The sequence below is a fragment of the Motacilla alba genome, chromosome 12 (assembly GCF_015832195.1).
Source record: "Motacilla alba alba isolate MOTALB_02 chromosome 12, Motacilla_alba_V1.0_pri, whole genome shotgun sequence".
In the NCBI taxonomy this organism is placed as follows: domain Eukaryota; kingdom Metazoa; phylum Chordata; class Aves; order Passeriformes; family Motacillidae; genus Motacilla; species Motacilla alba.
In genome coordinates, this window is record NC_052027.1 from 16775119 (window position 1) to 16789163 (window position 14045).

The following is a 14045-nucleotide window of genomic DNA, read 5'->3' on the forward strand; positions in this document are numbered from 1 at the left end:
ATAATTCCATAGTCATTCACTGTCCTTCTCCATGTAGTGTTACAGCAGAAACATATGCAGTTTGAGGTGAAATAAAGAGCACTCAATTCAATCGAAAAAACATTAGGAAATTAAACCTCGTTTCCTTGGTATAAAACGTGACTCCTTCCTCTCTACAGAGGTCCAGAGTGGGAGGCAGCATCTATGTGCAGCACAGCATTTTAAAACAAGGTCTTAATACCTCACAGTAGTTATCTAGGCAGAGTTTATCACAGGGGAGGGAAAACTGCTGGAAGGCTGCAGTAATCCCTGGAAAAATATTTGTCTTTCACAGAGGATTTCCCTTACAGAACACTGCTGACTTCTACTCCATGCCTACTACTTTCCAGAAAATACCCAGTGTTCCCAGGCATGACTAGAGACAAAAATGTACTTAGTCCTGCCTCTGTGAGCTCCACTGACTTGCCAATGTGACAGAGGATGACTCCTGCCAGATTCTAGGAGCAGCAAATTAGCTCATTGGGAATGAGCAGAGAAGTTTCTTGCTTGCCTTTAATCTGACAATTATCTTTCAACAAACTGTTGATCCTGTGGGGTTCCAATATTTACTTTTATAAGGCTGATTGTGAAAGGATGCAAATTGTGTCCCTTGTTAATAATAGGTGGCACAGCTTGAGCTCTCAAGTAACTGGCACAAGCAAGGTACTTAAATACTCCACTGCCAGCTCCTCATTTTTTCCATGAGAACTAATAGCTTGAGGGATGTCTGCTGACAGAAAACTCAGACAAATGGGGAGCTGGGAAGCAGCACTCTCGCCTTGTCAGGTCTTTTGAGGTGATAATTAGCATTTTGGTGATGTGCCAAAAAGGACAGACAAGCAGCATGGAAAGTGAGCACAACACTCTGGCCAGTGCATCCTGTCTGGGTAGGCAGCCAAACAGCGAGCCAGCTCCCAGTGCTTTCAGGGACAACAAAATTATCACAGGCTCAAAGAAAGCCAAACGTGAATCACTAATTATGGAGGGTTTTGAGACAATTAATCACAACTGTTTGACCAAAATAAAAAAAAAAACCCAACCAAAAAACACCCCACACAAACATTGCCTCTTTAAAATTTATTAAAAAAAAGGAGAAAAATTAAGCTTGCTTACAATACCCTTCTTTTAACTAACACATACAAAGGTGGTTTGTGACTTGACTTGGATAAATCTATCTAGATCCAACAGCTTTGTCAGTTCTCAATTGAAGCAACTGAGTGTCAAATAACTACCAAAGCTCATTCCCACCTTCTAACATAGGCACCTGGTATACAGGGCTGTAACAAAACACAATTCACAAAACCACAGAACTTTTATTCAAGTTACAAGATTTTCTTCATTCACTTGGCATTATACTGGTTCTGCAGTCACTTCCAAGTCTGCAGACAAGATGCAAGATTTACACTGAGCCTTTTACTTCTAATTTTTTTTCTCTTTACAACTGTGTTTGTAAAGTTAATCAGATCCTCACTTCCACTTGCCACAAACTGAGCTCACCATGGGATCAGGGAAGGAAGGGATGGGGTACACAGAAAAGTTTGTCAACTTTGCAAGGCCCCCAGTGATCTAGATGGAAAAACAAAGCCATCCTAATCTTGCTTTGTGTCATCACCTGGCATTAATGACCAACTTGAGCCTTTACAGCAGATTGCAAGAGCATGAAGTGCTCTAGGATCCCACACCACAACACAGTTGGTTTGTGGAGATGAAGTTACAATGTTAAACTGCTGATTTATTCCCTTGATGAAAGAGGCTCCTGGGATGCAATAAATTATCTGAGTGTCATGATCTGCCTGATTGGTGGAACATAGCTTGCATCCAGTCTATGAAGTAACACTACTGCAGGATCATTTCAATTTACAATAGTTCTGAAAACCATGTATATTACATATCTGCTTTTTGCCAATAGGCCTTCCAAGCAATTTCTTCAGTTCATACCTTCTAAGACTCAAGCGTTTGTAAATTCAGCTTTTTGGAAGTGACAACTCAGCTGTGGTCTGTAACTGGTGCTGTCCTTGTCCTGTTACTGCACTCTCACCGGTGCTGCCTCAGCATCACATTCAACACATCCCCATCCACACAGGGAAGTTTTCTTTCATTTTGCTCTCAAGGAGGAAGGAAGTAGAGAAATACCACTCACCAACAAGTATGACCACAGCTCCCTCTGCCCTAGGACCAAAGCAACATGCAAGGGCATTGCTGTGCCTCAGGACATTGGCCAATGCAAGCTCCGGTTGGTGAGGATTCCTCAGGAGCATCTCCACCAGCAAACTCTAAATATCTAAATAGCTAAAACCCTCTCCTACAAACAGAAACATGGCTCTCATTGATAACTGAAGCACTGTAAATCTAATTTCTGATTTTAACTTCTGGTGAAATCCCCATGCTACCTTAAATAAATCTGTACTATCTCCACTAAAGCAAAAATACCCAAGCCGTCACCATTCATAACCACTCTGCCTGCTGCACAGAAACCTTGAGAATCAACAAAGTTATCAGACTTGTCTGAGCATAAATAATATAGGGAGCTCCAGGAGCTGAGAGGGAGCAAGAAGTGCCAGACTGCTACAAGCACAAAAAAATACATGTTTCGTTCAAATGTCTTTAAATCTCTTACAACATAGTAAATTTCTGGTTATGCCTACAAGAAAAAGCCTTGAAATAGCGCACGTTTCCTTCAGACAATACACAGAGACATACCAAAACCTGTCTCATTATTTTCAAAAGATCCACTAATTTTCAAGTGTTTAGGGTTGGCTTTCTGTTGCTCATCTCCTCCTCCTATGCTGCTATTTTTAAAATGCAGTAAGAACAGAAAGAAGTTGTGCTCAGTGGGTGAGGCACAGCACAGACCTGAGCAAAGAACCTCCACCAGATTCCTGTTACTTCCAGCCAGTGCCAGCTCCAGCTCTGTGCACTGACTTGTCTGAGCCAACAAGGCAGAAGAGACACCTGGATTGCTCCTGAACTGCAGAGCAGTCGAGTCCTGCACACATAAGGCAGGCCGTGGATCTGCCAGCAGAGCTGTGAGGAACTGGGGGAATTTCTGCAAATCTCCCCTTAAAGCAGGAGTAATGTCAGTCTACCCAAATGAAGCCTGGCTTAGGAAAACACAAATACAACTGATCATTCAAATCTTTCTTTTGTACTAGATATTGTCTTATAATTAATGGTGTTACCGAAACAGCCCCAAATAATTTACTGGTCCAGGGCATTTTTCTCACAATACAATGCCAGTCGACCATCACACAGCTCAGAAAACAATCAGGTTTTAAAATTTCACTTTAAACATGCCCTATGAGCTTCACTAATACCTTCTCAATATAGCTCCTCCTACTCACCCTACACTCACCCTTTCATTTAATCTGATCAATGTCACTGCAATCTCGAACCCCTCACACCTTGCTCTCCATCTCAATGAATGTTTTACAAGCTTCAAGTGAAGATATCAAAGTTATTTCAAACACATAATGATGCTCCTGACTTCTACTATTTCAGAGAATTCATAGAGACAGTGTAAGATGTCTTTGTAATATAAATTTCTTATTAAAAGTTTTTATTTAAATGCCATACTAACAGTTCCTTTTCTAGACCACGAAAATGAATTACAGGTTATGAGGTATGTGAACACCTCAAGAAAAACAAGGTAAAAGCTGCTGTCATGTCACTTCAGCCATTCAGCTTTAGGGATCTGCTTAATAGATCTTACCTGGTGAGAATAGGGACCATGTCTTGCCCGCTGCCATGTTCTTTCTCCCATTGCTCAAGCAAAGTAGTGAGCTCAGCCTTGGAGTCCACATGCCCAGATCCTGAAGTCATGGCTTAGCCTAAGGCAGAGGTAACAAGCAGGGAAAAGAAAAGGCATAAAAATGAGCAAGAAATCCCACTCTTTTACTGTATTCTTTGAAACAATCTAAATCAAATATTACAAGTCATTTGAGAGAGGCAAATAATACTCAGCAAAAAGGAGTGAGAAGACAAAGTGACAGAACAGTGCTTTCAAACGTGAAAGTTTCTTTCTGGTCCTTTGCCTGCAGACTAAAGAACATGTGCACCTCTGAACACAAGTCCTGACTGGTGCTCCCCAGCCCTGACCAGGCTGCTTGGAATGCACAGCTCACCACAGCTGTGTTCACTGCCTGAGCCTTTTAAAAGCTCTACCTCAACTCCAGGAGCAGACCTGAGTTACCCTCTGTGGTGATTTACTCAAGAACCAACCCAGCCAGGACAGGAAGATAGTGATCAGAGTCGTTATCCCAGTTTAATGCCCTGCAGGCAGCGGTGGAGGTGCCAACAAATCCTCGGCCCACAGTGCTGAGGAGCAGAGGCAGCCCCCGAGCGCTGCGGGCAGCGGGAGCAGCCCCAGGACAGCCGCGGTGGCAAAGAGCCGGCCCCGCTCGCTCGGGGCTTCCAAGAACAGCCAGTGGCTCCAGGAGCAAGGAAGGATGATCACAGGAGGGAGCGCTGGAGCACTGCTTCAGATTTATCAGCCTTTACTTGCATGACAGCAGCTGACAGAAGATTTATCTTCCCATCCTCAAAAGTGAGAAACTCCTACAGCACTGAGTGACTTGTTGAAGCATCATTTAATGAAGGGAACTATCACTGTAGCTTCTGTTTAAGCCTTTAAATTTCCAGGTGTCAGCTTTTGTCGAACTGATAAAAACCTACCAGAAATATTAACAGCTTAAACTAGAACAAAATCTGTCTCAAGATACTGCCAATGCCCCTAGTTTCCAACCTGACAGACTGCGGTTCCTGTGAAGAGCGGTAATTTCTGGAGGAAGGAATACCCAAACCTAACTTATAAACGGACTTTGTATTGGAGGTAGGGGAGAGTACACAAACAGGTTTTTTCACATTCAATAACACACAAAGATTTCCAGCATTTCATCAGCCATAACATAGCCAACATCCATCTGTCATGAGATTAAATATCCATTTGTCATAACTGACCCAGAAAAATAAGTTTTCAAGCCAGTGTTAAATACAGAAGTGTTTAAGACAGTGACATACACACCAACTCCTGAAATACATGTTCAGGAGTCAGTCAAATGACAGACTCTGAAGGCAGCCATAGCAGAGATTATACATGCAGGCATAGCCCAAGTTGTCTCTGAAAAACATCCCCACAATGTAACTGTGTGCTGGACACCTCCAATTGGTTCAAAACGTCTCCTCACTCAGGGAATGGATGAACAATCCCACAGTTCTACCTCTTGTCTCATAGGTGCTTCTGAGTTTAATGTACTGTGACTGGTTAGTTAAATGGGAAACATGAAGTTAAGAACACTGGCTGAAAATTAAACTGGCAGAAACTGCAAAAATGTTATCACCCAAAGACTATGAAAAGATAAACCTGTGACTACAAGAATACCATTTTGTTCAGTACTATATGCAGTGGACATACGCTAACAAAAAACTACCTAAGCACAAAGAAAGATGATGTTTCCTAAATCACAAGTAATTATGATTTTATCTAGGGCACTTATTATTCATTCATTCATTTCAGAACTACATCAGGAAATTCAATGCAAATGCATAAATTGCTTAGGAAGAAACATTACCTAGATGCAGGCAAAAACATAATGAGATTGTACACACACACACACTCCCGAAACACCTTCAAAACTAAAAACTACTCCAAGCTCATTAAGTTCCATTTGCTTTTTCATTAACTGAACACCACTTGCCAGCAGCTCTTCAGAGCTTTTAAATATCACAGAAAAACATTCAGACAAATCCACTCTGGGCCTCAGAACACAAGTGCAGTAACGGAATCCACGTTCAATCATTCCAGACATCTCCATCTTTATTCTGTGCTCAAGGGATACAGCAAAAAGGGCCCTGTGACCTCAGAGCTTGTTCAGGGCCTGTGCAGGCTCTCCTGCAATCTGGAAAACAATTTGCCTCCTCTAACAACCCTTAACTGCTCCTGCTGGAAAACAGAAAAGGTCCAGCAATACCTGCAACAGGTCAACAAAGTCCCAGCCAGGAAGACCACAGGAACTGCTCACTGCCCTCTGGGACACCTTGTGCTACACCACAATCAAGTGAAAAGTCCCAGCTATCCCTAAAACCTGCCTCAATAAAGCTCCTCATTGGTCTAAATAACTGCTGCTGACAGAGAGCTGTTTTCCTAAAATGAAGTTATAACACAGAAATGCCACCCTTTCTACTGGGACACAGCAGTGACAACAAATGTCTTGCCAAGGCATCTCCTCTCTCCCACAGGCTTATCCTTTCCAATCTATTCAAATAAATACAATTATTTAGATGGCACCACAGAAACTCCTGCTGTGCTCACTTTTTTCAAGAATTCCACCTTAAATCAAAGTGAAGAGCTCTGCAGAGAAGACAAGAACATAAATGATATGAACTAACCTGTAACTGTCAGCAACACACCTGGCCTGATGGAGAGGAAACCGGGGAGAACAGCTCTGACTTTCACTATTTCCCTTGCACAAGTTACTAAAAAATCCAATCTTAAATTGCTCTCCAAGAAGCAGCAAAACCAACCAGACTGTGCTCTCCAAGAAGCAGCAAAACCGATCAGATTTAAATTCAGTGGGGGGGAAGGGGCATGGGGATGTAATTTTTTTTCTCTTAATAAGTGCTGCAGATCACAGCCTGCCACAGATTTCACTTTGAACATTCCAACAAGCGAAGGAATGGGATTTTTTCCCAAACAGTGCTACTGCCAAAATATATTTACAATCAATATTAACAAAACATAAAGCACTTATCCAAAGGATTTGACTTTGAAAGACAAATATTTGCAGTCTCAACCACCACGGCGGCCACTGCCACTGAAAGCCAGGTGAGGCTGTTTCAGCACACTGTGCTTGGTGCCCCGGCATTGCTTGAACGCCAAACACTGCCCGGGATTGCTGTGCCACAGCAAAGGCTTTCTGGGCATCTCCTCAGCTCAGCTGCGAGAGTGGGACATTAAAGGGAAACCCAAAGACTACTGAGACACAGATTCCTCAAGGTACTCTCATGTTTTTGAAACCTCTGACACTTTAGCGCTTGAGTCACCTCAGTGAGACACCTCTGAACAGCGAGGAAAGAAAACTCCAGTGACCTCTAACCTGAAACCCTGACCGGGCGCCTGGAACAGCTGGAGCAATTCAGCTCCACCCTCGTGTCCACCGGAGCCTCACAGCACCTGCACACCACCACAGCTCATTGCCTGACTGATGCTGCGCTGGGGAAACCATCGGCAGGCTCTGAACACACTGCCTTCCCACACACAAACAGCTCAAAGCATGAAACCTCCTAGAGAATATCAACATACCTGCAAAATCTCAAAACCAACAGTCTGGTTATTTGAGAAATGAACACAAAAGGCCTAACTTAGCAATTTAAATGCAAAATGAACGAGCTACATAATAAAACAAAAATTATACCTGAAGCAAAAAAAAAAAAAATCTCCCAAAAACCACAATTTTGATCGACTTTGTAGGAAGACTGCACATTTAAACTAATGTGCACAGTGAATTAATGGACAAAAATTACATGAAGATTTGTAATTCCACACGCGTAGGGACAACTCAAATTTTAATAACTGCACTTTGGGCCAGCTTAAATAGTGCAGTTTGACATTGGTCCCAAACTTGATTCTAAGTATGGCTGAGGACAAAATGTAGGGAAGACTAATGTAATAATGTACCACTAATGAGTTGGAATCTTGTTAATTGCCCAGCAAAGCTGAGCAGTACATTTGCAGGTTTCATACTAATGCTTTAAAGAATTCCTTACTTTAAGAAAAAAAAAATCTCCCTCACATCACAAATATCCTTTAAAGAGATGAGGCACCTGACAGCTATTTGTCTAAACCTGTTGAGCCTGAGATAACCACGTGGAACTTAAAAGTATCACAAACTGTCAACACTGAAGTTCACTTGTGGAAATAAACTACCACCAAGTAAGAAAAGCCTCACAATCTCTGGAGCACAAAAACGTGGTTTGGTGTCCTACAATGACAGAAGTCTACATTTGTTCAACTTCTTGTTTAACAGAGCTCCAAATTGGCTGTTACACTGAACATATCCCTAATGTTGCTTTTAAATATTTGCTTAAAAACTCGGTTGTTGTGGGTTTTTTGTTTTTTTTTTTTTTTTAATAAAGGCATTTTAAGGACAGGGAAAAGCACAAGGTTATTCAGTTTCCTGGAATTTCTCCTTTTACAAAACAAACTTAGAACTACGTTCTGATCTGGCAGGACAAGCCCAAAAAACAGGAACAAACTTCTGCTGTCTACAAAATAAGAAAAAGAAAAAAAAAAAAAAAAAAGCCCCGCTCCGTTTCACCATCAATTCCTCTTCGCGCAGCTGCAAGGGGAAACACGCGGGCCGCACCTCGCGGGGGCGGCCGCTGACAGCTCCCGCGGGTCCCGCACCGCCCGGCCCGGCCCGGCGGGACGCACGGGCGGCCCCAACGTTCAGAGGCCGGCAGAGAGCAGGGCGGGGGAGCGAAGAGCCAGAGAGCCTCCCGCCCGAGCGGGCCCGGCGCAGGAGGAAGAGCCGGGCGCAAGAGGAAGAGCCGGGCGCAGGGGGCGGGCCGGGCGGGGCGGCGCAGGCCCGGTCCCGCCGGGGGGGACGGGACGGGCCGGGGGGGCCAGGCCAGGCCGGGCCGGGCCCGCGGGGCCCCCCACCCTGAAGGCGCCCCCTAGCGGGGGGGCGGACCCGCAGCCGACCCCGCGCCCCTCAGGTGCGCCCCCCCCCACCCCGCGCCGCTGCCCCTGCCCGGCGCGGAGGCCGCGGCCACCAACCGGCCCGGCCCGGCGAGGCCCCGGGGAAGCGGCAGCAGCGGCGGCGGCGGCGCGTCCCGCCCACCCCGGCCCCGGTACCTGAGCGCTGCCCCGCGGTGCCGCCGCCGCCCCCGGCCCCTGCTGCCGGCCCCGCGCACCCCGCGGCGGCCGCGATCGCTGTGGAGGGCGCACACTTTTTTGCGTCACCGCGCTGCGTCACGGCGGGCGCGTCACGGCCGTGAGGGAGAGGGCGGGGGCCACGCGCTCGGCCGGCCTGCCGGGAAAGGGAGTTCACGCAGGGCGCATGCGCGCCTCTGGGAGCTGCCGCCGCAGGGGATGCTGGGAGCTGTAGTTCGCGGAGCGCGGCGCCATTCCCCAGCGCCGCGGCTCCGGGCGGAGGGGTCGGTGCTCTACCAGGCGCTCTGCAGGGAGAGGGGCGAGGCTGTTGGCTCCGCGGCCCGGCCTGACACGGAGGAGCCGCCGAGCAGCAGCTGTCGGCCCCGATACCTGCGTGTCCGCCCCGATAGCGGCGTGTTGCTGGGCGCGCCGCCATCCGCCCTCCGGCCCCACGGCGGGACCATCACCAGCTGCGGCCGCTGTTCCTTTCTCAAGGCTGAACGCTGTTCGCTGTGTTGTTCACCTCCAGCGGGACGGCGAGGTGTTTCACAGGGAGGGGAGCTTGCAGGAGAGCTCGGATGCCGAGCGCGCCGGCTCCTGCTCCGGGGTGATTCCTCCTCCTGTTTCCAGCACAGGAAGGAGCATCGTCCCGCTGCTTCACACTTAAACCAGGGCTGATTTTGGCAGCTCTAGTTAAACCCCACAGCGGAACTGAACACCCACCTCCACCTCTGCCCTGGACCATAACAAAGGAGGAAGAGGAGACTCTCCTGAGTGTCTCAGGAAAGCTCCCCTGCCCACGCTCCCACCCTTCCTGCAGCTGCTCGCTCCGAGCTCCGGAGAGCTCATCCACCTCCTGTCCTTCCCTCCACCACTGCAGCAGTTATGCACCTGCCTGCCATGGCAGAGAGTCGGTGTGCAAAGAAACCCTTCAGCAGAGCCCATCCCTGGGTGCCTTCCACATGCAGAGCCGTCTGTTCCTCTGGGATTGCTTTTCCTTGTTGGTTCCGCAGTGGGAGTATCCCTGCTCTTACAGTGCTTTCACAGCGGTGATCAGCTGGTACTCTGCACGGTCCCCGGCCCCGCTGTACCGAGTTACCCGTGGAGAAGATCCTGCTCTCAGCGAAGTTACCATTGCCGAGGGGAAGGGAGATGTGGAAAAGCACCCTCCTCACCCAGGCCCTCCTGGCTGGCTGCAGCATCCAAAGTATCAGACCCGCCTGCAGCGTTATCATCCAGGAAAGACCATCCCATGCACAGCTGCGCCCTCTCCCCCTGCACGGCACCTGGCAGCCTCGAGGGCTGTTCAGGAGGAGCTGCAGAGGTCAGCATCCCCCTCCTCATCCCCACGTTCAAAGGGCTGAGAGCAAAATTAGGGTTTCCAGTTCCCGCCATATTTATGGTGCACTGGAGAAAGGGTCACTTCTCAGAGAAATTGGTGTCCAGTTCCCAGCTCACCTGAGCAGGTGAGGAGAGCCTGCTGCTCATTGCCAGAGCCTGGCACGTTGCTGGCACAGGGCACAGCTTGCAGCCCCCCCCTGGATCTGCCACAGCCTCCTCTACAAACTGCCTGAAATGCTCAGCCCTCCAGCTCCTGCATTTCCACGCCTCAAAGATATTTGGGAAGGATTCAGTCCAACATTCTTGTTTCCCACAGGGCAGGTGGGAGTCCTGCTGGCTCACTTGTCAGGAACAAGACAGCATGAAAGCAATGAAATCCCAGTTTATGCTGTTGTGCTCTAGTAATTGCCCAGGTACTGGCAGAAACTTTTCTCATAGAAGAATAAATATGAACTAAAAAATGAGTAAATAAGGGGAAAGAGGGTCCCCCCTCTCAAGGAAAAGCTTCATAAGCACCATTCCTATCTAAGATGCCCCACAGTGCCCACATTAATCCACTTTCTTGCACTGGAACTGCATAAATCCCTGCCCCGGGCAGTGTTTGCACAGGTAGAGAGTCTGCTACCACACTTACATTTGACTGTCAATCGTGATTAACTCCAGGATAATGAGTGCGACAGTGGGAATCCTGCAGCACTGGGTGCAGTGAGTAAGCCCCCACCCTCACAACAACACTTCACCTTAATGATGCAATTGAAGGGAAAAAAGCCACAAAACAAATGCAAAATATGGCCGTGGATTGCAGAGCAATAAAAACGAGAGGCTAGCAGTGAGCTGGCACCTCTTGCCCTGTGGGATCTGGTAGCTGAGAGAGAGAGGCCTGTGGTGTGCAAGGAAGGGAAGGTTCAGCTCCATGGGCTCCCCTGCCAGAAGAACAACATATTCCACAGGATGGCCACCTCATAGTAAGGATGACTTACGGCTGAGTCACAGTTTGAGGCTCCTTGAACAAAGTAACCACTTCTCCCCACTGCTGTCACATCCCAGATCACCTCACAATACTGTGGTTTACCAGGAGAGGATAAACCCCTTTCATGGGGCCCTAATAAACTACTAGACTTAAGGACAATTAGCTGTGGGATCAGAGGAGGAACAGCACTGTGGGAGAAGCCAGGAAGACGCAAACTGTGTTTCCAAAGGATGCCTTGAGTACAGCCAGAGGTGGAAAATTGTCTGGGGTGCTTCAGCTCTCACAGCTGCTGGCAAAGGCAGAGAGACCCAGACCCAGGCTCCAGGCTGCAGCTTCACCTTCTGCCTGAACAGACCTTCAGTCTGAGAATGAGAAAAAGGTCCTTATCAAAAAAATCACAACATTCAGAGACACCTCACCACAGCTGCCCCAAGAGGAGAGGACGGATTCTTAAGGCTTTTAGGAGTGTTGATTGCTCACCTTGACCACCAACACAGATCTATTAAAGTTTGTTGACTTCCTACACTTAACCTTTCATTAACGGCCCCATCCTCCTGTGGGACTCAGTTTGCTTGTCACCGTGTTTCTCCCTGCAGCTGAGCTCCTGTTGAAGGGCAGCTGTGGCAGTGGTTACTGACCCAGCCTCTGCAGCATCATTTTGCTGTGTGACTCAGAGCAGCTGAGTAGTGAGCCCAGGAACAGCGTTCAGTCCCTTCCCAGCGCTCTGTATCACTCTGCAGCTGCAAATGCACCCAGCGCCCGGCTGGATCTCCCAGCAGCACCCAGGGAAGGGTACAGTGCCGGGACCTGAGCCTTTGGGAAGGGTACAGTGCCGGGACCTGAGCCTTTGGGAAGGGTACAGTGCCGGGACCTGAGCCTTTAGGAAGGGTACAATGCTGGGACCTGGGCCTTTGGGAAGGGTACAGTGCTGGGACCTGAGCCTTTGGGAAGGGTACAGTGCCGGGACCTGAGCCTTTAGGAAGGGTACAGTGCCGGGACCTGAGCCTTTAGGAAGGGTACAGTGCCGGGACCTGGGCCTTTGGGAAGGGTACAGTGCCGGGACCTGGGCCTTTGGGAAGGGTACAGTGCCGGGACCTGAGCCTTTGGGAAGGGTACAATGCCGGGACCTGGGCCTTTGGGAAGGGTACAGTGCCGGGACCTGAGCCTTTAGGAAGGGTACAGTGCCGGGACCTGGGCCTTTGGGAAGGGTACAGTGCCGGAACCTGAGCCTTTGGGAAGGGTACGGTGCCGGGACCTGAGCCTTTGGGAAGGGTACAATGCCGGGACCTGGGCCTTTGGGAAGGGTACAGTGCCGGGACCTGGGCCTTTGGGAAGGGTACAGTGCCGGGACCTGGGCCTTTGGGAAAGGTACAATGCTGGGACCTGGGCCTTTGGGAAGGTCTGAACCTGCCCTGCTCAGCTGCTCGTGAACTGAGGGAGTTTCTTCGTGCCCCGGGGGCCTGCAGAACCGGGCGGGAGCTCAGACGTCTGGGGAGCTGCACCTGGGAGCAGAGCCTGTCTGCCAGGGCAGCAGAGGAGCCCAGCGGGTTGGGATGCGCTCCTCTGCCCGGTGCCTTCCCCCCTCGCAGCCTGCCAGTCTCCTGTGTGCCTCTGGGGATCTGGGGAGCGGCCACCAGGCACAAAACCCTGACAAAAAGGCCTCAGTTCCAACCCCAGGACCATCTATTGCTGTCCCAGCCTGGATCTGCCCAAATAGTTCCGAAGTGGTTTTATGAGGTGTGAAGCAGATAAATATCTGCAGTGATACCCCTCATGCCTAAAGGGCTTTAAACACTGTCTAGAGTGCCCCAGAGCATCTGATTGACTTGTATCTACTGCTAAATTTTCACGTTGTACAAAAATATTGCCCGATGGATTAATTATGGCCATGGGTGGCCTGCAAGCTGGCAGCCAACAATCTCAAATGATCTCCCATTTCTTGCCCATGTCACAGACTGCAGATAATACAGCAGAAAGGGGTACAAAGGGAGGAGAAATGTACAAAGTGGAATAAGCCAGGAAAAGCAGTTCCGTGGGATCCCCTCTGCCTGGGCAGACAGAGCAGAGCAAAGGGGCTGCAGGCTTTGCCGCTGCAGGCTTTGCCACAGCTCACCCGCGACCCAGGCGGGCGTGGGCAAAGCACTGAGTGTCCCGATAAGTGATGTGCGACAAGGGAATCCTTCAATCACTAGGTGGCACACCGGCATCATCGCACCACGCCAGCGTCCTCTTGGGAGGAGAGGAAAAAGCTCAAAATAGCCCAAAGCAAAAATTAACAAGCAATCATCCGGGGCCGAGGTGCTTAGAGGAGCCATCTGTGCTCATACACACAGAGCAAAACCACCCAACAACTGGAGAGACGCATCAAATGTAAAAGGGCAGGCAAAATGTGTTCATTCAATGGAATTCTGCCGGTGCTCCTTTGCTATTTCTGAGTGACGGTGGGAAAGGCAGGGGAGGCTCGCTCATCAATGGAATGCAAAGAGGAAACACACGGAGGGCAGCAGAGGCGGGCGCGGATCCAGGGAATGCACTTGCCGCCTTTTCTGAGAATTATGCCTGCTCTTGTGTGTGGAGAGAGCATTTGGGGTTTCCTTCCAGCAGAAAAGGCCAAGCAAAGCTCAAGGAGAAGTTTCTCACAGAGACAGGAAGACAGAGGGGAACAGTGACAGCAGGCTGGTGGCACCTACTGGAAAATGATTTCAAGGATGGTTGCTTGTGGGGAGAGGAAAGAGTGATAGAAGCATGACAGCAACACTTCTGGGGCAGGTTTTCGCTGGGCTGGAGCTAAAACAGCAACACAAACTAAAACCAGCTAAGCTATTTATGAGGGGGGAACCAGCGAGA

General features: G+C 49.0%; 1 protein-coding gene across 3 annotated transcripts in view; it reads right to left on the reverse strand.

The window, feature by feature from the left end:
* DCAF1 (DDB1 and CUL4 associated factor 1) overlaps window positions 1-9011 on the reverse strand; it is a 47795-nt gene extending 38784 nt beyond the window's left edge. For all 3 annotated transcript variants that reach the window (XR_005258383.1, XM_038149113.1, XM_038149111.1), the window contains exons 1-2: window positions 8870-9011; window positions 3728-3845 (exon numbers count right to left, since the gene is read on the reverse strand). Coding sequence is in view for 2 of the 3 variants with exons in the window: in XM_038149113.1 (XP_038005041.1) it covers window positions 3728-3837 (110 nt within the window). In the remaining variant the exon portion in view is untranslated. The remainder of the gene's footprint in view (window positions 1-3727; window positions 3846-8869) is intronic.
* Window positions 9012-14045: the final 5034 nt, after the last annotated feature.